Below are 24,383 nucleotides of genomic sequence, written 5' to 3'. Positions count from 1 at the left end.
CTTTGGGATACATAATCCTGATGGGCATTTTGGGCTCCGAAAACTTGTGAAACCACTCCTAGGTATTTAAAGGTTGAGATTTGTTGGGTGGGTGAGTTGTTCTATTTGATGATATGGGATGTTGGGAAAATATGAGGATCTTAGACTTGGAATAGTACTATACAGCCTCATTGCAGTGAAGTAGAAGCCTATCCAAGCCTCTTTTACATATCTTCACTCTTCTTGGCAGTTAATCCACATTCAAAACAACAAAATAAATCATCAATGCTAGCACAAAAGAAGAAAAGTTGTTGAAATCATTTAATGATTACAATAAAAGAAGTACAAAAGATTCAGGGCTAGCTGCTAATTTTGAACCTGTCTTGTTGAAGAGCTGGAAACAGAGAAAGGATTGTGCTATAATGAAATATCTGCAAGAAAATCATCAAGCTCAGAGAGCACCAATGACCCCACAGCTATACACTATCCTATGAACATTATATTACGACACGAAATGAGGATCAAGATGACTGTGAAGGGAATTGCCCGCTATGCAGGAAAATGCAAGAACTGACTCCTTTCAATTGCATTTCTAATTACAATCTCTAAAGCAGGGATGGGCCAGTCCATTTCTAGGTCGCCTGTGAAGGAGTCAAGCAACCCAGTTAAAAAGGACAAGGTGACTGCAGAAGCCAGTCTTCCTTGCTGCCAGTCCATCTTGTAGAACAGGTACCAAGCCCCAGAACCAGACAGAAAGAGACGGTCCCACAGCAGACCTGTCTGACCAACTGGAGCTAAGCAAGTTCTTGTCCCCAACTCTGTTGGCACAAGCCCTTTCCTCCCAGTGTCAAGGGATTGCCTGAACTGGAGGCCTTGACTGGGATAAGGTGGAGCAGAAACCTTCCAGGATGTGGACAATGCAATATATGCAATATATGTGGATTCATTTGTATTTGGATGGGAATCTCCAGGGAATATTAGGACTTTGGCTGAGTTGTGGAGTCAAAAGACATCTAAAAGAAAACATTGGCCACCATCAACACCTGCTGTCACAAGAATTCATGGAAGCAGGTATACTTAGACATATATACCACTTTACAGTGCTTTACTCTAAACATTGCACTTTAAACTGCTCTCTAAGCAGTTTACAGAGTCAGCATATGGCCCCCAACAATTTAGTTCCTCATTTTACCCACCTCGGAAGGATGGAAGGCTGAGTCAACCTTGAGCCTGATGAGATTTGAACTGCCAAATTGCAGTCAGTCAGCAGTCAGCAGATGTAGCCTGCAGTACTGCACTCTAACCACTGTATCACCGTCCTCTAGTCACTAAAGGGTTTCCCTTCCTCCCTCCATCTCCATTAAATAGTGGCACTAAATTTGAGGAGCCATATATATCTTCATCTGATTCTTTTGTGAGTGGAATCTGATCAAGTACAAGAATACATTAATTAAATTGCTATCCTGGCAAATAAAACGCCACAGAAGTGCAGTTCCAAATTTAACTGGTATGGTATTCCTGATAGAAGTTCCAAAAAATTAATGTACTTGTCTTTAATTTCCGTGTTCTGTGCAGAAGATGTTACCACCTGACCTGCTCAGTGTCATATGGGACAGCTAATAGATAATTCCACAGCTGATAAACATTGAAAAAACACATCTTGACCGAGAATATTAAAAAACAGGTACCCAAGCCTTTGAAATTGCCAATGTTGAGCCACATGCATCATATGTCCAGGAACAAAACTGTCCCCAGACTTGTGTATCTATTAAAAGTGCCCTCCTGATTTCTTTGAAGGCTTTCACTTTTTTGTTTCTGCACTTCTGCAGATGGGCCTTTCCTGATCCTGGGTTAGAAAAATGGCGCCAATCCATAACTTCAAAAACCCAAACACCTTCTTCAAGAATGGCAATAACAATAATAAAAAGCGTAAAATCACAACTGCACATTCACTTTGGAGATGCCCTAAGAGAGTTCAGCAGCAGGCCATGTATTTAGGCCATAGGTAGTCCTCCAGTTACAACCATTCATTTAACAACCATTTAAAGTAACAACAGCACGGAAAAAAGTGACTTTGGGACCATTGCAGTGAACAAAATTTGGGCGCTTGGCAACTGGCAGGTTTTACGATGGTTGCAGCATTGCAGCGTCACATGACCTTCATTTGTGACCTTCCCAGGGATCTTCCAGGTAAAATCAGTGGGGGAAGGTGGGCTCACTTAACGAACAGGTAATTCATTTTAATGACAGCAGCAGAAAGGTCATTAGATCCGGTGCTTATTTAATGATTGCACTGCTTAGCGATTGAAGTTCTAGTCCCAATTGTGGTCATTAGTTGAGGACTACCTGGATTGTTTGCCTTGCCACTGCACTCTTTTCATAATGGCTCAAAATAGGCCCAATGTTCACTATCCCAAGTGGAAGAGGTGAGGAAACAATAAGAGGTTAGTTTACCAATCCAAGATAGTTTGCTGCTTGAGGGGACAACTGAAAGCATTTTATTTTTATCCCACCTTTATTAAATATTTTAATTTAGAATGCTAGCGTGAGTCCTGTCTTCCTCTCAACCCGTTCCCCCAACTCTTAGATTTGCAATTTTATGATTGCAATTCAATTCAATTCAGGGATACTTCTAAGTAGATCTAAATAGAATTGCTTTGTCCTCATTCATTTTTACAACTCTTCTGCCACCTCAAGGAGTAAGAAAACCCTCAGATTTAAATAAAAAAATAATTTATCCTTCAATTTTGGGGTCAAATATACAGCCTTGTAGTTTTCATGGCAACGGTACAGAAATGGCTTGCTGCTGTCTTCCAAAATTTCTGTTTCTATTTTTATTGCTCAGTCAAGCAAACAATTCTAGTATGATATCTCTCCTCCAATTCTGCTGGGTGTTCAATCTAGAAAAGATCAGCCAGGTGTTGCCAGGTCTCCCTCTACAAAAAAAGGTGAAGATGGACAAGGAAACAAAAAGATTTTAAAACGAGGGGAAAGTAAAAAGACACATGGCAAGGAGGGCAGTATGAAAAAAAATGAGGAACAACCAAAGAAAAATAGACAAATAACAAAGGAAAGAGGAAAATTGCAAAATCCCCAATGGAAAAAACAGGCAGAGCCAAAAATGGGAACGAAAGAAAGAATAGAAAACAATGGTTTCCATACCTTTTACTCTCTTGTCAGCATCCTGATTTCTCAACGGCAGTTACACAAAAGGAGCATCCCAAGCAAAATGGCAGACAAACGGGTTTCTTTCCACCCAGCTAGATGATGAAACTGGCTGCACTACGAAGAGTTAGGCTATCACAAGGGTGCTATGCAGGTAGTTCTCGAGATACGACTGTAATGGAGCCTGCTCATTAAGACCGTATGTTGCGAGAGTCCTTAGGGGAAGCATTCTCACTTGCCTGGTCACCCCAATGAATCGGTAGATGCATGTGCTGGTCATTAAGTGGAGTATGGGATGCCTCGGGTGGGGGAAGCCCTTAGAGCCCTAGGATGGGCTCAGGCCCGCCATCCCTGCCCCCCCAAGGTGTTCCCCACACTAGAAGACACCGCATATTCTGTTTCCTGTCCATTGGGTCCCCATAGGCCTTTCCACTGGGTCCCACTCCCACCAGGTTCTTACTGTAGGTTTAATTCCCCGCCCCCCGCCCAAACACCCTCCTCACTTGTCTTTGAAGACCTCTAAGGTCTTCCAGATTGCTGCAATGGATTGTTTCTTTGTGTGATTGAATGGGGCGATCCCAGAAGCAGCCCCCATTTTATACCACCCCCAAAAACGGTGGCCTCATTCGGGACACCACTGTATGGCCAAGAGACAAACCGCTTTGTTTTGCTGCCTTGATGAGGTCTACACAGCGCTGTGCTGACCTTGCTAAACAGCAACACAAAACAGTTTGGGACCTGCCATTTTCTCCCTGCCCACAAGTGGGCAGGGAGGAAATGGAGGCCGGGTTGTGTGCTGCATGGGCCAGAGACTTGTGGCCTGCCCTCTTTTCCCAACATGGGGCCCAGAAATTTCAAAAGGCAAGTGAGATGGGTGTGTGGGGATCAGGCCCAAGTGGTGTGGGTCCTGGAGAGATGTGTGGGGTGAACGATCATAAATACAAACCAGTTGCCAGGCATCTGAATTTTGATCACATGGGGATGCTGGAAAGATCATAACTGTGAAAAACGGTCATAAGTTACTCTTTTCAGTGCTGTTGTAACTTTGAACAGTCACTAAGCGAACTGTCAAGGACTACTTGTACTGTGAAGTACTTTACAGCAAATAGGCAGAATGCAGCCAAAACATATTGCAATGGGTATGACACCAGCCAAGAATAAAGCTGTCTCCATCATTATCGGTCTCTTTCAAACTTCTATGCAAAAATGTTATGCATGTATGTATCTTGGAGAAGATTAAGAGAAGACTTGACAGCTGCTTTCAAATATGCAGGATAGTAGCAGAAAAAGAAGCAGATTTCCAAAAGGCTGGATTATAGTAAATGAGTTGAGACTGCAAAGCTGCTGGTTTTGGCAAATTTAGGAGAAACTTTCTAATGATAAAAATAGCATGAGTGTGTGGAATCCTAGAAGTTGGTGAATTTTTCTTTGGTGGAATTCTTGAAGTAGGCTTGCATCTTTCATTGAGGAACTTGTATTAAGAGAATGTTAACTAGATGAATATAAAATCCTTTTGGTAGATAGGCAGGCAGGATGGCACATCATAACCTCATGATTTTGGCTCATGAAGAGCACTAGACAGTATGTTTGACCTATGTTCATGGTTTCATATTATGCTCATGCAGACAAATGTTTACATGGATCAGGGCTGATGTGAGACTGTGGTCTTTTTTTGGAGGGGGAGGAAAGGGTCTCATAGCTTTTGTTTTAATAAATTTGATCTAGAGTGAGTTTAATTCATACAAAGAACAAATGGGTAGATTTCTGCAGATCAGTTTTCTTTTAAAGAAACAAAAGCTGGCCATGTTGTTTATCTGGTCTCTTGGTTACACTCCCATGTCTGCTGTTCTCACAAAGCAGTTATTTTGATTACAAAGTTTATAGTGTCCCGAGACTTCAAGCACACCATCACAAATTGACTTTCTCTTTGTAAATATAGTGTGACATCATGCTTGCTCAATAGTTTTGGAAGATAGATGAACTTACTTTTATCTTTCTGTTATTGGAATTGACAACTGACTAAGAACTTGGTAAATGTTTGTCTCTCTGGTAATTTTTCTTTTCCAAATCAGCATTTTTTTTTAAAAAAATTCAGTTTTGATAAAAGTGATTGCTATATTATTGTGATGATTGTAAGATTCATATTCTATTCTGTTAGAAAATTCACCTATGAGGTAATACATACAAATCTGTTTTACACTATTATAAATTATATCTACTGGTGATTGCTCTTTTGGGGAATAAACTTGTTAAAGAGCTTTATAAAGAGCTATTCAACACTAGGAAATGTCAGGAAGAGACAAAGGCAGTTTGGTATTTCAAATTATGCCCATGAATCTAAAAAGTAAATGTTCTTCAGGTATTATTTTGGAATCCTAAATGAGTCTTGAGACAGTATGGCTTGTACCTATGTTGCCATTTATAATAGTTAGTGTACTCTCCTCATCTAATTGGTTTCCCTCAGGTGTTCAAAATGTCTTCTTTTGGCACATCTATCTCCAGAAATTAAAAGCAAAGAGAACAGTGAGTAACCACCATTTTTGTGTGAGAATCTGGGGCAAGAGTGGGGATAGAAGAACAATCTTTCCTCTGCACCACACTTGACCTTACTGTTTAAAAAGCCTTGAAATTTTGGAGGAAAGGAAATGGAACAGAGAACACTGCAAGATTTCTCTTAAGAAAACCTCAGGCTGTTTAAGAATTGCCGTCTTTGGGAGTTATAAAAGTTCTGAACTCCCTTTAAAATGGGGGAAAATATGCACATAGATAACAAGTTATAAATATATGAGATTTTAGATCTGGCCAACATTAGCATGGAGCTACAGCGTCGAGTTTGTAGAACATTTCTGGGCTTACCATCTCCACCCTGCACTGCCTAAAATGCAGTGCCATATGAAGTTTTTTTATTGTTATGAGAAATTTAATTGCAGTGGCATGTAAGTTAAGGAATCAGCCATTCTTTTTTTCATCTCAGATGTCCAGGCATAAGCAGGACCTAACAGAATGAACTTTCTTCTCACCAAGATGAGGTAATATTGCTGTAAGTCACCATAAAACATACATATCCATGGCAAGGAGATATCTCCTCTGAGACACCACAATAACTTTGGGTAACGCGATTCATGTTACCTTACAACCAGAGTTGGGTTTACAGCCAGAATTCAATAATGGATTGTCTCAAAAATACACAAGTCCTCCCACTTGCTATTTAGCATCTTTTCACATGCAACTAGTGCAGCACTGTGATGGATGCAGCACTACAAGGCTTGGAAGCTAATTTGATTAGCCATCAGCTCATCTCCTCCAGAAGAAATGCAGCGGTGTGAGAGTTTTGGAACTACAAAACTTATTGATGGAAACTCCTGTCTTGTCCTGCCTCCTAACTTTTGGCATTTCTCCCCTCCTGTGATCAACATGCTGTGGCATCTTGTTGCCATCCTTCCTCTTGATTATTCCCCCAGCCCAACTCTTGCTCCCTGATGAAATCAAGCTGATAAAGAATGACGGCAGTGGTGGAGTGATATGTGGCTGTAGTAAAAATGCTTTAAAAAAGTAAAAAAGAGACTCCGACGATTACAGCTGTCTCCCGTGTGATCGGCAGAGCCTTTTTTTTACCTTTTAAAAGCATTTTTTAACAACCTATTCTGCTGAATAGGTTGTAAAAAACGCTTTTAAAGGTTAAAAAAAGATTGCACACCACAGCTAATCACACCCCACCCCGTGCACTGTTCAGCTTACCCCATGCCTCCTTTTGGTGTGCACTGCGTGCACCTTGCATTGGTGCATGGTGCGCACTGTGCATGTACGCATTTGGCATGCAGTGCGCATGCACAGTGAACCGGTAATAAACCGGTTCAGATTTCACCACTGAAATTAGTACATGTAGTTATTGCTTAATGCTGGCAATTAACCGGTACCGGTAATTTGAAATCAGGAATTTTTTTTCCCTCCAAAAATTTTGCACAATAAAACTAGCAATGAGATCATCTCTCTCATTTGACGGTTCCACCTTTAATGCCTTCCATGTTTTCTGTCACATTGATTTCAATAAATACAGATTTCTGAAGATTTAAAACTTAATTTAGATTTCTCTTGGCTTCTGATATTCACATTTTTCTTTTTTCTTTTCATATAAAAGGAAAGAAGGCATAGCTGGTACTTGAGGGGAAATGCTATTAATACTTGATGAGGAATCTTTACTACGGTGCTATTTTAGTTTTCAGGAACTTTTAATGAGAAAGCATGTTCTTACATTAGATTAAATAGGCAAGACTTGAAAGCAGATGAAAAAGATAGGATGATAACAACTTCAATGCACCATTTCTATATGAGTTCTTTTAGGCCATACCTGCATATAATATTATCCTTGAAAATTTAACTAGACCTTACCTAGCATTAAATGCATTTCATTGAAAGATTTCAATATAACATCTGTGTTACAGATTATTGCATTAGTCAGTTTGCTGCAAAATTCCCCAAAGGTTATTATGTTGTATTATGTTGTAGCTCCAGAGCATCTTCCATTCTTTTGGTATCCAGGCCCTGATTTTTTAAACAAATCTTCTGGAATCACTTCAAACCAAAACTAGCTGCTAGCTGCTGCCACATTGTAGTTTCTTTCTCGGGAAAGGCAGGACATCCTTTTGTGCTGGACATTTACAGTTTTTATTCTGGAGAGCTCAGTATTTTTCACATTTAGCAATATCAGTATTTTTCACATTTAGCAATTATTTTAAGATGCGTGGACTTCAACTATCAGAATTTCCCAGCCAACATGCAACCTGGGGAATTCCGGAGTTGAACTTCACCCAACCTGAACATGCCAGGTTTGAAAAATACAGGTCTACATAGCAGAAGAAAGAAATGTCATATCTGAGAGGGTCAGGCGAGACAGATGTGGCTTCCTTTCTCTCAGCCTCTCCCTTTAGTATCATCTGGCTTGAAAAAGGCTTTGGGGCACAAAGTATACTCATTGGATCGGAACCTGCTTCCCGCTGTGGCGCTAACAGGTAATCTTTCATTATCCAGAACACTGTATGTGTCCTTTTAATTTTGGAATGTCATTAATTCTAATTAGGGGGTAGGTTTTTTTAGCAGGGGGCCCTACTGCAGGTGAATAAAACATTCTATGCATGCTCACAACCACCCTTTGCTATGAGCAGAAAGGAAGATGTTTTGAAATCCAAACACAATATATTACGTTGGGGAGGGGGGTGAAGGGCAGAGGCCAGCATGCAATCAAAGTAACAGGCATGAACTGTGAATGGTGTGCCACAGTTCTGCAAAATCGAGAAGAAGAAAAAAACAACCACCACCACCAAATCAAACCCCACCCCAGCCAGAAGACATAACAGGAATGAATATTGTGGTACTGCGGTCCTATTGATTTGGATATTCAAGGCAGAAGGTTTCCGCTGCTTCTTCATCAGCGTTTATCTCCCATAACAAAGGTCATAAACATCGGCTTTCCCATCAGGATAGAAGTTGATGGCGTCACTTCAGCTAAGGATGGCTTTCCCTGGCTTAGCCTTCAGGGAGATGCCGCACATGCACCTTAGCTGTTGTCATGACGAACCCAAGCCACCTTACATGGCCAACCACCACCCCCCCCCTCCACAAACAACCGGCGAACTGATTCAAGGGCTGCTGCAGCCGGGAGTTTTAAGCCCACCCACCCATCCATCCATCCCGCCTTTCAGTCGCCCTCAGAGCTTTATATGGTCTGCGTGCCATCCCGCAAGCATCACCGGCCGGTCCGCCTCTTGAGGCTAATCGCTCCACTTCGGTTGCTATCGCGTTGTTTTCCCTCCCCGCTTTTGCTATCAGCCGATTGGCGGCGGGAGGTGGCTGGGCTAGAGAGGGCGGCATGCAAGGGAGTCACCCGCTTATTTTGGATGGCCTGAGGGCAGCTTATATCTCGAGGAAGGCACGCACCTATAGACGTCTGTGCCTCCCGTCGCGCGTGCCATTCCTGGAGCTCAGTCAACAAGTCCCTTGAAGGGGGGTGGGGGGAACTAAGGCGAATAAGCACCAGCCCGGCCCCACCAATTGCACAGCCTTTCCCGGGTTGCGAGCTAAGGGACTTCTATAGCGAGCCCCGAGGAGAGAGAGAGAGAGAGAGAGAGAAAGCGCTTTTCCCCCGTCCTGTTGTTCCCTCTTTCCCGTTGCTGCTCCTCGCTTGCCTGGCCGCCTCTTGGTGGGGGATCCTTCTGCCAGCGAAGGCTTGTGGGTAACGAGGAGGAGGAGGAAGCCATGGCTGTAGTAGTAGCCGTGCCGCTGCCGCCAAAATAATTGCAAAATAAGCTTGCAATTGCAATTAAAAGTGGCGGGGGGGGGGCGGGGAAGGAAGAGGAGGCAGAAGCTCCAATCACTCGTTCGGCCGACGAAGCGGCAACTGGCAGAGGTCAGCGCGGGGCAGCCCGCTCCCTTGAGAGAAACGCCTCCAGAGAGAGAGAGCAAGAGAAAGACCCAGCGAGGCGGGCCCAGCCGCACTCCCTCCCATCCTTCTAGCCACAGAGGAAGAGGAGGAGGGAGGAAGTCGGGCGCCGCCGCCGCTTTCCCTCCCTCCTTCCCTTGTCTTCTCCCCGACGGGTAGTGAGTGACCTGGTGCAAAATGGCCGAGGCAGCGTGGGGGGCTCGGTCATAACTTGCCTGCCTTCCTTTCCCGCCTCGTCGCTGCAGAAGAAGAGACCAAGGAGAGAAACGGAAAGGCCGCGGCGGGGCTTCCCGAGGCGGCTTCCCTTTCCCTTCTCCTTCCAGGCGCCCACCTTCCCCCTTTCTGGGTTGTTCATGCCTGGGAAGCGGGCGGGTGGAGCAGCGGCAGCAGTGCCCGCCCCAATCGGGAGGCGAGGGGGAGGAGGAGGAGGAGGTCGTCCGCTTGCCCCTCTCTGGCTGCTCCTCCGGAGAGAGGCCTGGCCGGGTGAGGCCGGGACTGAGCCCCGTTTTTCTCCGCCCGGCGGATCGTTTGCTTCCTTTGCCCCCAAACTCGGCAGGCCCCGAAGTGGAGAGCAATCGGCGGGGCTGGAGACGGCAGAGAGTCTCCGCCCGCTCCTGCTGCCGCCTCCTCCTCCTCCTCCTCCTCCGTTTCCAATCAAGCGACGGTCTCCGGTTCTGCTTTGGCGCCCGGGAACCCAGCGGGACAAAAAGGCGGTGAGAGATCCGCCGCGGACGTGAAAATGAACCACCAGCAGCCGAGACAGGCAACGAAAATGTCTGCCTCTCCGCCGCCGGTATCCGGGGAAGGGCATTTGGCGAGCCGGCAGAGGAAGTTGGAGTCCATGATCCGGGACCCCAGATCTCCGGTCAATGTGGAAAGTTTGTTGGTGAGTTCAGCTGATGGCGGCTGTGTGTGTGTGTGTGTATTAGAGAAAGGTGCAAAAAAATAATAATTCTGAGATTGAGGGCAAGCAAGGATACGGGCAAAGCGGTATCTCCTTTGAGGTGTTTTAAAGCTACATTATACTTGGAAGAATCCACACCTCCCGCGTTTTCCGTCTTTGGTGGGAAAAGAGGAGAGAATAGCTCAGGACTTGGGTGGGAAGACCGGAGCCTGCTCCCACTTTTTGCCTTGGAAGCGCTGGGCGGGGAGAGGAAGATGTACAGTTTCTGTACACCAGTACAGTTTCTCAATATGGAGAGTTTGAATACTTCTGACTGGAGGGCCGGAGAGACTTAACTATTTAGTAGACGTTTGTGTCTAAAATACAATGCCCGTCCTGTGCTCTGCCCCCTCCCTGCGCTCGGAAACGCTCAACACTGAAGGAATTTTTATTTGAGAGTCTGGATTGAGTGGACGAGGCAACGATGAAGAACACTCTTTTTTTTTTCTCACGGAAGTGTGTTGACATGATGAAAAGGGGAAGGGGTGGTCCTATTGAAGGATTCTGCCCCTTCCCTCCCCATCCCTGAAGTGAAGTCCCAGTGAGAGGATAGATAAGATTTCTGGAACAAAAACGTTGTGTGTGGTGTAAAATAATGTTTTGCATAGTGTAGGCTTGTCCCTTGCCTCTTCCCAGAATTTTGCGATTTGGGAGTCAAAACCCAGGAGTCTTTTTAAGAGTTCTTAAAATTTACTTTTGATTGTGGATGTTTTTGTTCAATTATTTAGACATTGTCCGTGTTTAAGCTGCTTGTATTGAGAGGTCCAGTCTTTGCCGCTAACTTTTCAGTTCAGATTCTTGTTTTTCAGTGATGCTGTAGTGAACTTGATTTCTGTTAATGGGGAACTAATATTGACTTGTTGCATGCTCTGTGAAGGCACTTTAGAAATTATGGTGATACTTCATGAAACAGTATATCTTGGGAAGGTAGATTCAGGAGGAATGATTAACTTTATTAGCTGCACAAAAAAATGAGAAACTTTCATGACAGATGTTTGTTTACAAAGAACACTTCATTTCTACTAGAAAGCTTATTAAGGAATACCATTTGAAATTCTTCCAGTTCTGAATATGAAGTAGTGAGCTCAGTATGCTGTCTATATTTTGAGATAGCAGTGACCTCACACCAAGGTTGGAGAAAAAGAATTGCCCCCCCCAAGAGTTTTATCCTGCAGGCATTTTTTTTGGAGGGGGGAGAGCAGCTGGAACCATCTGCAAAAATGATTCAGTTCTATTTGGCCAAAATACAGGAACTGACTAAACAATATGGGCATCTCTGTGCTACAATACATGCTTACTACAGGATAGTTTTTACCAATCTGGTTCTTTTCTGTAGCGTTAGTACTATAAGATTTAGAATTCTTGCTTTGCCTCATTTTAAGAATAGCCATGCTGGATTACGGTTTATTTATCACATTACATCTACAGAAGTCATGCAATCACTGATATACAAATATAGTTTAAATAAAATCTATGATATGTGGATAATATAATATAGGAATAAAAATTGTGATAAAACCATAATAAAATAAACATAATATGGGGCTATAGAATTGTACTGGGATAGATGTTATAATTCAATATCTTGAGGTTGTAACTGTTTCTGGTGTGGCTGTGATGAGATCATCACAGGTGCCTTGAAATTTCCTGAGGAGACATTCTTGAGCTATATATGTTATAGTTGGTTCCAGAGCATAACAGTCACACTTTGGGCTCTCAGCCATTCCCTGCTTAAAGAGATTTGCCTTAGTTCTTCCATGGCCTGTCCCGATTCTCTTCAGTGGGTTCCATATTTTTCAGGGCAGCTGTATTCCTGGAATTAGCTTGTTGGATCTGCATGGTTTGTTTGGTTATGGTTATTAAAAGTTGCCCATCTTAATCGCCATTCTTCATCTAGATCCTAAGATGGGTATGTTATCCCAAATTGGTTTTCTAGACTTAAGCCTGGTGAGAGATAGAGTGTCTAATATTTTATGTATTGAAAGATCCCTAGGAGTCAATGATGTATTTGTCTTATTCCACTCTTGGACTGTCTGTTGTCATCTGAGATTAGGAGGGGCAATATTAGAAAGAACATTTGAGAGGAGTGTGGATGTAAAGATTCCAGATATTGTTCTCATAGTGTCATTAAGGTGAACATTAATCTTGTTAGTATGACAACTTCCCCATACAGGTGTGCAGTATTCAGAGTATACTATGATTGTGGACCAGGGTAAGATCTGGATAGTCCAGTATTTTCTTTTCTACTCAAATGCCTTTGGGGTGCTTAGAAGCAGGAGAATCTTTCTTTCTCCCCATTGTTTTCTTGCATTTGGCATTTAGAGGCATATTTTCCCAATGTAGAGTTGAAATTGGCTCTTTAAGATCTAAGGCTTGATTGATTGATTATGTATGAATTTATCCAACCCCCCCTCCTTTAAAATCATTAAAACTTATCGCCCTCATCACGTCTTATGGTACTGATTTACACAGGTTAATTATGTGCTGTATAAAAAAAACATTTTCTTGTCTGTTTTAATATCCTTTTATTCAGCTTTACTGGATAACACCTGGCCCTAGAATTTTAAGAGCGGAGAAAAATCTTCCACTTTATGCATGTCAAATTCACTTTACATGCTTTGATTATTAGCCCTGCTCAGTCACTCTTTTTCCAAGCTAAACAGTTCTAGATAGTATGTGTTTATTTCAAAAGGAAGCTGTTATAAAACTCCTCTATTCATTTTGCATTTTTTGAAACTCAGTTATTTTTTTTCAAAGTCAGCAAGCAGAACCATATACAATATTCTAGATGCGGGTATAACATACATTTGTATAAAGACATTGCCGTGTTGGCAATTTTATTTTCAGTTGCTTTGCTAATGATCCCTAGCATGGATGTTGCCTTTTTCACAGCTACCATGAAATGATTCAACATTTCATTGAATTATTGTCTGTGACCTTAACATCCTTTTCCTGGATAGTTACAGACAGTTCAAACCACATCAGTGAATATATGGAGTTAAGAGTTTTGGGCACTAAAATGTATCACATTACACTTAATTTAATTGAGCTGCATTTACTGTTAGGCTCACCATTCTGCCAGTTGAAAGAGCTCTTTCTGGAACAATCACTTGGATTTTACCACCTGCCTGGAAATTTGACAGCTAATTACTGTTATGTCATTATTTATTTATTTATTCAAATTTTTATACCGCCCTATCTCCCAAAGGACTCAGGGCGGTGTACAGCCAAATAAAAACATAAGAATAATACAAGTAAAAACAACAATTAAAAAACTTATTAATTAGGCCGAAATTAAAATATCACTAAAATAGTATAAAACCCCATTAAAACTAACTTTAAAACTAAAAACCCTAAGCTAGCCCTGCGCAAATGAATAGATGTGTCTTAAGCTCGCGGCGGAAGGCTCGGAGGTCGGGAAGTTGGTGCAGCCCTGGAGGAAGCTCGTTCCAGAGGGTGGGAGCCCCCACAGAGAAAGCCCTTCCTCTGGGTGTCGCCAGTCGGCACTGCCTGGCGGACGGCACCCTAAGGAGTCCTCTCTGTGAGAGCGTACGGGTTGGTGGGAGGCAATCGGTGGCAGTAGGCGATCCCGTAAATAACCCGGCCCTATGCCATGGAGCGCTTTAAAGATGGTAACCAAAACCTTGAAGCGCACCCGAAAGGCCACAGGTAGCCAGTGCAGTCTGCACAGGATTGGTGTAACATGGGAGCCACGAGGGGCTCCCTCTATCACCTGCGCAGCTGCATTCTGAACCAACTGCAGCCTCCGGATGCCCTTCAAGGGGAGCCCCATGTAGAGAGCGTTGCAGTAATCCAAGCGAGATGTCACGAGCGCATGAGTGACCGTGCATAAGGCATCCTGGTCTAGGAAGGGGCGCAACTGGCGGACCAGGCGAACCTGGTAAAAAGCTCTCCTGGAGACGGCCGTCAAATGGTCTTCAAAAGACAGCCGTCCATCCAGGAGAACGCCCAAGTTGTGCACCCTTTCCATCGGGGCCAATAACTCGCCCCCAACAGTCAGCTGTGGGTGCAGCTGACTGTACCGGGGTGCCGGCATCCACAGCCACTCCATCTTGGAGGGATTGAGCTTGAGCCTTTTTCTCCCCATCCAGACCCGTACGGCTTCCAGACACCGGGACAGCACTTCGATAGCTTCGTTGGGGTGGCCCGGGGTGGAAAAGTACAGCTGAGTGTCATCCGCGTACAGATGGTACCTCACCCCAAAGCCACTGATGATATCACCCAGCGGCTTCATATAGATGTTGAACAGGAGGGGCGAGAGAATCGACCCCTGTGGCATCCCACAAGTGAGGTGCCTCGGGGCTGACCTCTGCCCCCCTGCCAACACCGTCTGCGACCGATCGGAGAGATAGGAGGAGAACCACCGATAAACGGTGCCTCCCACTCCCAATCCCTCCAATCAGTGCAGCAGGATACCATGGTCGATGGTATCAAAAACCGCTGAGAGGTCTAATAGGACCAGGGCAGAGGAATAACCCCTATCCCTGGCCCTCCAGAGATCATCAACCAATGCGACCAAAGCCGTCTCCGTGCTATATCCGGGTCGAAAGCTGGACTGGAACGGGTCTAGATAGACAGTTTCATCCAGGTACCAGGGAAGTTGACATGCCACCACACTCTCTACATTACAACCTTCGCCACAAAGCGAAGGTTGGAGACCGGACGATAATTACCTAAAACAGCCGGGTCCAGGGAAGGCTTCTTGAGGAGGGGTCTCACTACCGCCTCTTTCAAGGCAGCAGGGATGACCCCGTCCAACAATGAAGCATTTATAATCCCCTGGAGCCAGCCTCGTGTCACTTCCTGTGTGGCCACAGCACCAACCAGGAGGGGCACGGGTCCAGTAAACATGTGGTGGCATTCAACCTCCCCAGTAACCTGTCCATGTCCTCGGGAGCCACAGGATCAAATCCATCCCAAACAGTCTCAACAAGACGTGTCTCCGACATCTCACCTGGATCCACCCAACTTTGATCCAAACCATCCCGAAGCTGAGCAATTTTATCATATAGATAACCACTAAACTCCTCGGCACGTCCCTGCAACGGGTCATCCCGCATCCCCTGTTGAAGAAGGGAGCGGGTCACTGAAAACAGGGCAGCCGGGCGGTTATCTGCCGACGCAATGAGGGAGGAGACGTAAAAACGCCTCGCTTCCCTCAGTGCTACTAGGTAGGTCCTACTAAAGGACCTAACTAGTGTCCGATCAGCTTCTGAACGGCTAGATCTCCAGGCAGTCTCTAGGCATCTTCTCCGGCATTTCATCTCCCTCAGCTCCTCAGAGAACCAAGGAGCTGGTTGAGACCTACGCCGGGTCAGAGGCCACAAAGGCACGACACGGTCAAGAGCCCCAGCTGCGGCCAGTTCCCAAGCCGCGACTAGTTCTTCAGCCGTGTCGTGGGCAAGATCCTCAGGGAATGGCCCAAGCTCCGTCAGAAACCTCTCTGGGTCCATCAGGCGCCTGGGACGGAACCACCGTATTGGTCCCGTCTTCCTGCGGTGGTGGGTGGCGGTCTGAAAGTCCAGGCAGAGGAGAGAGTGATCTGACCATGACAACGGCTCAATGACTACATCTCCCAAAACCAGATCACTCATCCACTGTCCAGAGATGAAAATCAAATCCAGTGTGCCTCCCCCGATGTGCGTAGGGCCATCCACTACTTGCGTCAGGTCCAAGGCCGTCATGGAGGCCATGAACTCCCGAGCTGACGTTGATGACATGCCGGTAGATGGCAGGTTAAAGTCCCCCATGACCATAAGTCTAGGGGTCTCAACCGCCACCCCAGCAAGCACATCCAACAACTCGGGCAGGGCTGTGGTCACGCAGCAAGGAGCCAGGTACGTGACTAACAAGCCCAACTGACATCTATGGCCCCACTTCACAAAGAGGGATTCAAAACCGGCAATCTGAGGAACAGTGGTCTCCCTCGGCTTACCTTATTAAAAAGATAAAGGTTCCCCTCGCACATATGTGCTAGTCCTTGCCGACTCTAGGGGGTGGTGCTCATCTCCGTTTCAAAGCCGAAGAGCCAGCGCTGTCCGAAGACGTCTCCGTGGTCATGTGGCCAACATGACTCAACGCCAAAGGCGCACGGAACGCTGTTACCTTCCCACCAAAGGTGGTCCCTATTTTTTCTACTTGCATTTTTACGTGCTTTCGAAACTGCTAGGTCGGCAGAAGCTGGGACTAGTAACGGGAGCTTACCCCGTTACACGGCAGCACTAGGGATTCGAACCGCTGAGCTGCCGACCTTCATGTCATTATTACAGACAAGGTATTTAAAGGACTCTTTATTTTGCTTCATTGAAAAAATTATGCATTTTTACTCTTAATTTCTATTTTTTAAATCAATTATTTTGTATATTTACTTACAAAATATATTAGCAATATATCTGTACAGCATATTCTTCCATTTTGTAATTTATCATTTCTGTCTATTTGAATGGAACAGATCTTAAGTGGACTGGTCTATCTATAATTTCCCAAATCTCCCTTGGATCATCTTTTTAAAAGTTGTGCAGTCATATTTGGATACAATTTTGCACTAAGTCTGATTGAAAGACAAGTTGCATATTTTTGCCAGTCTGTCAGCAATTTCACCTTTGAGTTTTTAAAAACTCCCAGATGGATGCGATCATGACTTGGTGATTTGTTATTGTGTCATCTCTCAAGATACTGTTGACTGTTACTCAATTTTCTCGGTATAAATTTTTTTCTGAGAAAGTTAATACAAACTGACTGGGGTATCTTTCTATTATACATTAGAGACAAAGAATTCATCCAGTTTTTTGTTATTTTCATATCCTTCTTGAGCATTGTTCCTATCAGTTGATATTTAATTATCCAATTCTGTTTCAATTTAGGATTTTATCATTTCTCCTTAATCTGTTTTTGGAGATATACTCCTCATCTAATAGGAGTATATTGATGCTCCTCTTTCTTTATTGTCATGCTTTTTTCCCAGAATTTGGCCTCTTTTTTCTTTATTAGGTTTGGCTTTCCATTACTTGAAGAACATCATCTTGAATTACACTATTTCCCAGACAGTGCAAGAGAACCATGCTGGTTTCTTCCTAGATTTGGTTTACCCTTCTTACACTATAGCCAGTTATCATCTTCATTGGGAAAACTAATTAGGTACTCCTAGAAGACATCAAACTGGAGAATTTTGCTAGGAATAATAGTTAGAAATATTTCAAAACATTTCAGTGCTTGTACCCATAAGAAAATAACCCTGTTACCAGCACTATTACATTTTAGCCTTTGAAGGAAAGAGTATCTAGAATAAATACAGTAGATAACAAAAAAAAAAATAAAAAATCAGGCAAATACTTAATTCTGATCTGATGTTTCCTTTCAGTTGTTCTGTAGTAAAAATTATAGCTTTGAATGACTTCTCATTAACATGGCAAGTCTTCTCTGTTTTTTAAAGCAGGCCTCTGCATAAGTCTCTAAAAACTTTTAACTGCTTTAAGAGAAGCATTACTGAGTTGGATCTTTAAAGCAGAGGTATTGTTTTTGGACTGATTTGGGACTTTTAAAAAAAGCTTTTTTAACGATTAGCAGAAATGCCATGCTCGCACAAAGGCTGAAGTATTTATTTTGAACCGTTTTTTAACAGCACATAATTGTCCTATTATTTATATTAGTACTGTACAATTGATTTGAAGTAATTTCACCAAGAAAAGTTGGTAGTGTGTCAGATTTTTTCTGCTTTTGTGAAAAATATATTTTGCTGTTTACTGATTTTGTAGCAGATGGCATGATTGCACAACTTTTGTTTAAGTAAAATAGGTTAATTTTTTAGTGACTGCGTTCTTTGAATACATACACATAGGACAGAAGATATGATAAATATCTACTTGAAATAAAACTTCACTGATTTTTAAGGAAAATTTGAAGAACTTTCATTTTTATTGTAATCTTGTTCATAAGAAAACATGTCCTTTACAACAATAATTTCATGTTTGATGTATCTTAGTATTTCAGTCATGTAATTAGAACAGAAATTGAGAAACAATTCAGCTTTGTTTTTATAAAAAGATTGCAGTGTCAGTAAGGTTTAGTAAAATGAATTCTTATTCAGCTCTTAAAATTTAATCTTATCTTTTGTGTTGTGTGTTTTTGGGATGTGGAGAAGGAAGAGTAATAGTAGTTCAATTTATGAAATTCTTATTACATTTGGGAAGAGCGACATTACCTTGCAAAAATTGTGATAACTGCTGAGTAAAATTATTCAGTTTTTCGGTAAAGTCTAGTTTGCTTAGTTAATTGGAGTCATATAATACCATGTTTCCCTGAAAATAAGACCTGTCCCGAAAATAAGACCTAGCATGTTTTCTGCATGTGCGCCCAATATAAACCCTACCCCCCAAATAAGCCCTATTTAAGCATTTGGGCCGCCGCCCACCTACCCATTTCATCTGATTGCTCACGGTGCTGCTGACATGGAGTGAGGCAAGGAGGAGTGGAATTGCCCCACATGCACACCAGCTTACCTCAGAACCCCCAGGGCCCCCATGCCCCAACAAGTGCCTCGCAGCAGCAGCACCTACAGCCATGTGCAGCAGGAGCTCATGTGGCAGGTGGCCCACTTCTTCCAGCACCAACGTGGCACCAGAATAGGAGGCTGAGCGATGCGCCAGTCACGAGGCGGAGGGAGCTGTTCCACGCATGTGCACCGGCTTATCTCGGGGGCCCGTAGCCAGGCCATCAAGCCCCGACAACTGCCTTGTCTTGTAGCCACAGCGCCATCGCTCAACCTCCTGCTCCGGTGCCATGCCAGTGCCGGGAAAAGATCTGGGCCGGTGTCACAAGGCAAGGCAGGTATTGGGGCATGGATGGCCTGCTTGTGGGGGCCCTGAAGTAAGCCGGTCTGGGACGCGTGGAGAGTCCCCATATTCTATATAAAATAAATCGATTAAGTATGGATGTTTACATACATATTTTTAAGATACAATTAAATGTATCTTTTTACTCAGACTCCAGAAAGTAAAAAGCCTTCTTTTTTGTTACTTGACAATTCAATGTGTGAAAGATTTGTAAAAGTTGATAGATTTCAAATTTCATTGAGATTAGCAGTTTTTACAACAAAGTAGGTAGTGATTACAGTCATGATTAATAAATAGCTTGGTATATTTAATAATAGTTGCAAATTATATACAATTTAGTACTTGTTAATATTAAAACAGCAAATAGGATTTTATTTAAAGGGTTTTTTCCTATATATGTATTTATCCACATTTGTTGAGGAATTAATGAATGAGCTCTATCTATAGCAGTTTCCATAATGGGAAGAATCTTAACAATTACTCCATATGTTTTAATAACAACCAATCAAATGAACAATCAATTGGTTCAAATCAGAAGTTGAAGGAGAATATTTTTCTGCTGAACATCATTAGAGTGCTGGAAATAATAGTATTCAGCATTTAGTTTTGTTTGTGCTTTCAAAAATGAATGTTAACTCAGTGGAGTAAATTAATGGTGATTATTTTGTGTATTTTTAATAATTTAAGATTTAAAACTTCAGAATAATTAGTTACAGGAGTGTTACAGGGAATGTACACTTTTTCCTGATATGTATGTGACTTCCCTTTCCTGTTATCATTTATTGCTATTTTATATGGTTATTAGTCAGAGTGGTTAAACACATAGAAGGTTATGCTCAAATCTAACACTTTAAAACTCTGGATTGTTCCAGCTTAGTGGTTGCCTTTATTCTGTCTTCTGTTAAAGATAAAACAAAGGTACCTCTGGCAGAGCAGGATGGAATTATAATTCTATCAGCATCTGTGCCTCTCTTAAACAGTATGTATTTATTAAAGTGCTGATTTATCTTGTAGGTTTATATCCTGTCTTTTCTCCATAAGTTTGAAGTAAAACACTTAGGATTTCTTGTTCCACTTCTATCCCCACAACCACAGCCTTGCACAACAGTGGGCCTGACAAATACTGATGGACCATAATACTTACACATAATAGTTATTTCTAGTGCTCATTTAAATGGCAATTTATGGGTTGCCTGTCTTGTTCTGTGAATAAGCTGATTACTTTTTGATTAGAACACTGTTCTGTTCAATATGTTAGGCTACATTTCCATTATAAGCTGTTTCATTTCACTGTGACTTACTTAGTCCAATTTTCTAGATTTACATAGCACGTTGAGCCATAAACTCATCACACAGGCTGATAAGTTAGGCTAAAGTGTGTGTTGTGCAACTCCAGCCATAGTTAAAGTTTTTGTTGTCAGTAACAGGATAGCAACAAAAGAGGGGGAGAAAATACCTCCATTTGTTTTTTTTTAGAAGTGTTTATTGCATACTTAGCCATGATGTGACAAGCTTTATTTTGGGTTAGAATGATACATCAGTACAGCCAATATGGTTTGTAAAGACATCACACTTTATTCATCTGGTATGCTACAACATTCACTCCTGGGTCAAGTGCTTCTTTAACGTTTTCATTAACAATATACAGAAAGGAATAGAAATACTGCTTTTCATGTTTGCAAATAATACAAAAATGTGGGATGGCTAACAATTGAAAATGATTATGAGATGTTAAGGAAGCTGACTGTTTAAAAATCAATAGAAATGCATAGGAAAACTCAAATGTGTTAGTTTAGAATATGAGATAGTTGAGATTGTGAAAAAGGTTTTGTGATAACAGTCATTGGAAACTGAATATGAGTGAGCGGTGTGATATGGCTACTAAAACATTAAATACCTTTTTAGAAGGCATTCTTTCTATGCCTTCTATTCAGTACTTTTTCTAACCTTTGTAGTGATACGTAGATGGGAAAAAAATAAGACTTTACATTCTATCTATTAGCTAGATGTTGAACTACATACAGCCTGCTTCTCTGCCAGTCCAGGGTAACTAGAAAGGCCAGGAACAGGCAGGTTAGAATTGATAAAATAATTTAGTCTAAGGAATCAAGAGGACAGCAGGTTGGGGATATCTATTTTACATTTGCTGTATTCTATGGGATTTTTCTATAATTTTTACTGACATAGTAAGTGAGAAGTTTTCTCAGATTATGCATTAGTGCTGGTCTGCTCTTGTCCTAGTGCAAAAGATGAAATGGCGGTCTTGATTTACCTCATGAAAACATAGTGCTAGAGTTAAAGTTGTTTCAGGATAAATATTTGTTTTAGTAAGGCTTGAAAGAAGTGTGTTTTCTAGCAGGATTTGAGTTAGTAAACAGTGCGTGAAATCTTTAGTCAAATATATTATGCAATGAGCCTTCAGAATCCAGAAGTCCGATTTTCATAACGTTAATAGTAGTAGCTCTGCTTTGAAGCGCACAGAGGTTAGTATCACAGTTGTGTCACAAGCAATACAAGGACAAGAGCAGTCCTGTTTTCTATTAAAATTAATGTTTGATTTGCATGAGTGAAACTACTCTAAGCTGAACACGGTAGAGTTACTTTTTCGGCTTTGATTTTGAAAGCAAGCCTTTATTTAAAATCTTGTCTGCTAGCCATAGTTGATAAGGAGTCCCCATGTGAACAGGTAAGCAAAATGAAAGCAAACACCCCATCTCTAATCAGATGTTCTGCTTGGTTAGTTCCTGGTTAGAAAATTTGAAAATCTGATCTGTTAATTCTTTCTTCATCCTGTTAGATAATTTTTTTTAAAAAAATCAGACAGCTATGTTGTGACCTAGGCCCAAGTAGTTATTACCAGATACAATCCGTCCTAAACAAACATATTTTATTAGAACAGCCCAGAATTACTTCATTCTCAGCATAGTCCAAATTAATTCCAAAACAAAGTCCTTCAGAAAAAATCCTTCGGCCTTATCACAAACCTTTGCCTTCTTTGCCACCCTGCCAAAGGCTTTTCTTGGCAAGAACCCCTTGAGCTATTGTTGGTCTTTTAAGCCTTATGGGAGGGGCCAATCATCTGGCCTTACTCCTGAGTTGTCCCTTTTGTTTTAGCTGCTCTTGTCTTCTGGCAGCTCTTTGCATGCGTGCACTAGGAACAGGCTCCTCCTGTTCCTCTGCCTCACTACTGTCAGCCTCTGGAGGCTCTGGAGTCCGTACCTCACTCCCTGATGGCCCTGGCCCCATCTCTGCCTCTGATGCAGAGCCCTCGTCTGGGCCTTCTCCGACTCCAGGACTGACCCATTGTCCTCTCCAGCCTCCTCACTGTCCAACTCCGCTGCCAGCTCCGCAGGCTGCTGGCAGACCACAACAAGCTAGTTCCTTGTTCAAATGAAACATAGCGTTGACTGCAATCCTATATTCAGTTAGTCAAGGGAGGTGGAGGTGTTTCTAAGGAAAATTTAACCGAGAGAAGTGGAAGTGTTTCTAACGGGATATGTATAGATCTGTGTTTATTTAAAGTTCCATGTATATCATGTTGAGAATTTTGGAAAACTCAATTGAACAAAACAGTGCAGATTTTGAAGAAACAGTGGCTTTCTATTATATTTTTTAAAATTTCCTTGGAAATGTGGATATATCAATGCTTTATGTTTGAGATAATGAAGGGTAACTTGCTTTGGGGATAAGAATCCCATCTTTTTCTCCATTAGGGCTTTGGATCACTGACAGAAGAAAAATAAACATATTAATCTTGGAACCTCAGACAAAGAACATGCCAAGTATTAAGTAGTGATAGAATGTGGTATATTTCATATTCCCAGTGGTCTTAGTAGACTACAGTTATTAGTAATTCATAGTGTTTACAAATGTAAAAGGGAATAATGACCACAGTGTGATATTTGTTAAGGCTTCACCAGCGGGCAATTCTGAATGAAATCCCTATCTTTTAATCTCGTCCTATAGCAACCAATGCATAAAAGCATGGGCAATAAGATACAATGGACTGATGTACACATCACACTATTTCCTAATATGACATTCACTTTTGGCTTAGCTTATGATCTGAATGTAGTACTTAGTAAATCATAGTTTATGATGTATATAAAGTAGAGCTAATAGTGCCTTATTTATTATACAGTGGTTAATGCTTTTAAAGCAATAGGGATTAGCTTTTAATTGTACTTGATGAATACTGTTCCCATGATGATGAAGGTAAAATTTACTTCAAGCTGAGCTTGGCTCCTGATTATTTCTTGGATAGTTCCATGTAGTTTTCTTTGCAACTTTATTGATATGCTTTGACATTGCTTTCTTCAGGCTCTGTTTTGATTTCTCAGTCTGACCTAGAACCCTGGGATTTCCTGGTTGTCTCTCCACTACCCTGTTTTCCCCAAAATAAGACATCCCCTGATAATAAGCCCAATCAGGCTTTTGAGCGCTTGGCAATAAGGCCAAGCACTTGTTTTCGGGGAAACACGGTAGACCTGACTAAACCTGACTAACCAGACTAAACCTTAACCAAGCATTTGAGAACAACCAAGGTTAGCTTGGTGCTACTTATTGCTGAATTAATAGGAAAATCTCATTTTAATTGTGCTTGATATCTGATGATTTCCATCTAGTTTTCTTACCACCAGTATGGGAAAGATTTGGTAGTGCCACGTTCTGGAATATTTTTCCACTTTTTACCTTTGTCTGCAACTTTGGCATTCCTTGTTTCTCTCATCTGAATAGGTCTAACTGTGTCAAACCTTTAAGGCTATTGGAATATTGAGAGTCTGCTAAAGTGGATAAATCAGTAGTCTTAGTATAGTCAGATTAGAATAAAAATATAACTTGTTCTATAATTCAGAATCAAAATGCCCTAAAAAAACCTGTTGCTTCTGTTTCCTCTTGTTAAAAGTTTTTAAAAACTTAGGCTGCAATGTGTTCACCTGCTGTGGTTAAGTCAGTATCCATTAATAGAAGAACATACCAATAGGAATTAGCCACACACTTTGTGCTC

At 42.2% G+C, this 24,383-nt stretch overlaps 2 protein-coding genes across 2 annotated transcripts in view; one reads left to right on the top strand and one right to left on the bottom strand.

The window, feature by feature from the left end:
* Positions 1 to 9,927, bottom strand: part of E2F6 (E2F transcription factor 6) — a 31,395-nt gene extending 21,468 nt beyond the window's left edge. The window contains exon 1 of the mRNA XM_058178581.1: positions 9,796 to 9,927. The gene's annotated coding sequence lies outside the window, so the exon portion shown is untranslated. The remainder of the gene's footprint in view (positions 1 to 9,795) is intronic.
* Positions 9,928 to 10,319: 392 nt separating this feature from the next.
* Positions 10,320 to 24,383, top strand: part of ROCK2 (Rho associated coiled-coil containing protein kinase 2) — a 96,041-nt gene continuing 81,977 nt past the window's right edge. The window contains exon 1 of the mRNA XM_058178606.1: positions 10,320 to 10,466. Coding sequence (XP_058034589.1) covers positions 10,320 to 10,466 — 147 coding nt within the window. The remainder of the gene's footprint in view (positions 10,467 to 24,383) is intronic.

This window comes from Ahaetulla prasina, chromosome 1 (genome assembly GCF_028640845.1).
Source record: "Ahaetulla prasina isolate Xishuangbanna chromosome 1, ASM2864084v1, whole genome shotgun sequence".
Classification (NCBI taxonomy): Eukaryota; Metazoa; Chordata; class Lepidosauria; order Squamata; family Colubridae; genus Ahaetulla; species Ahaetulla prasina.
This window is presented reverse-complemented; position numbering and strand designations above follow the sequence as displayed.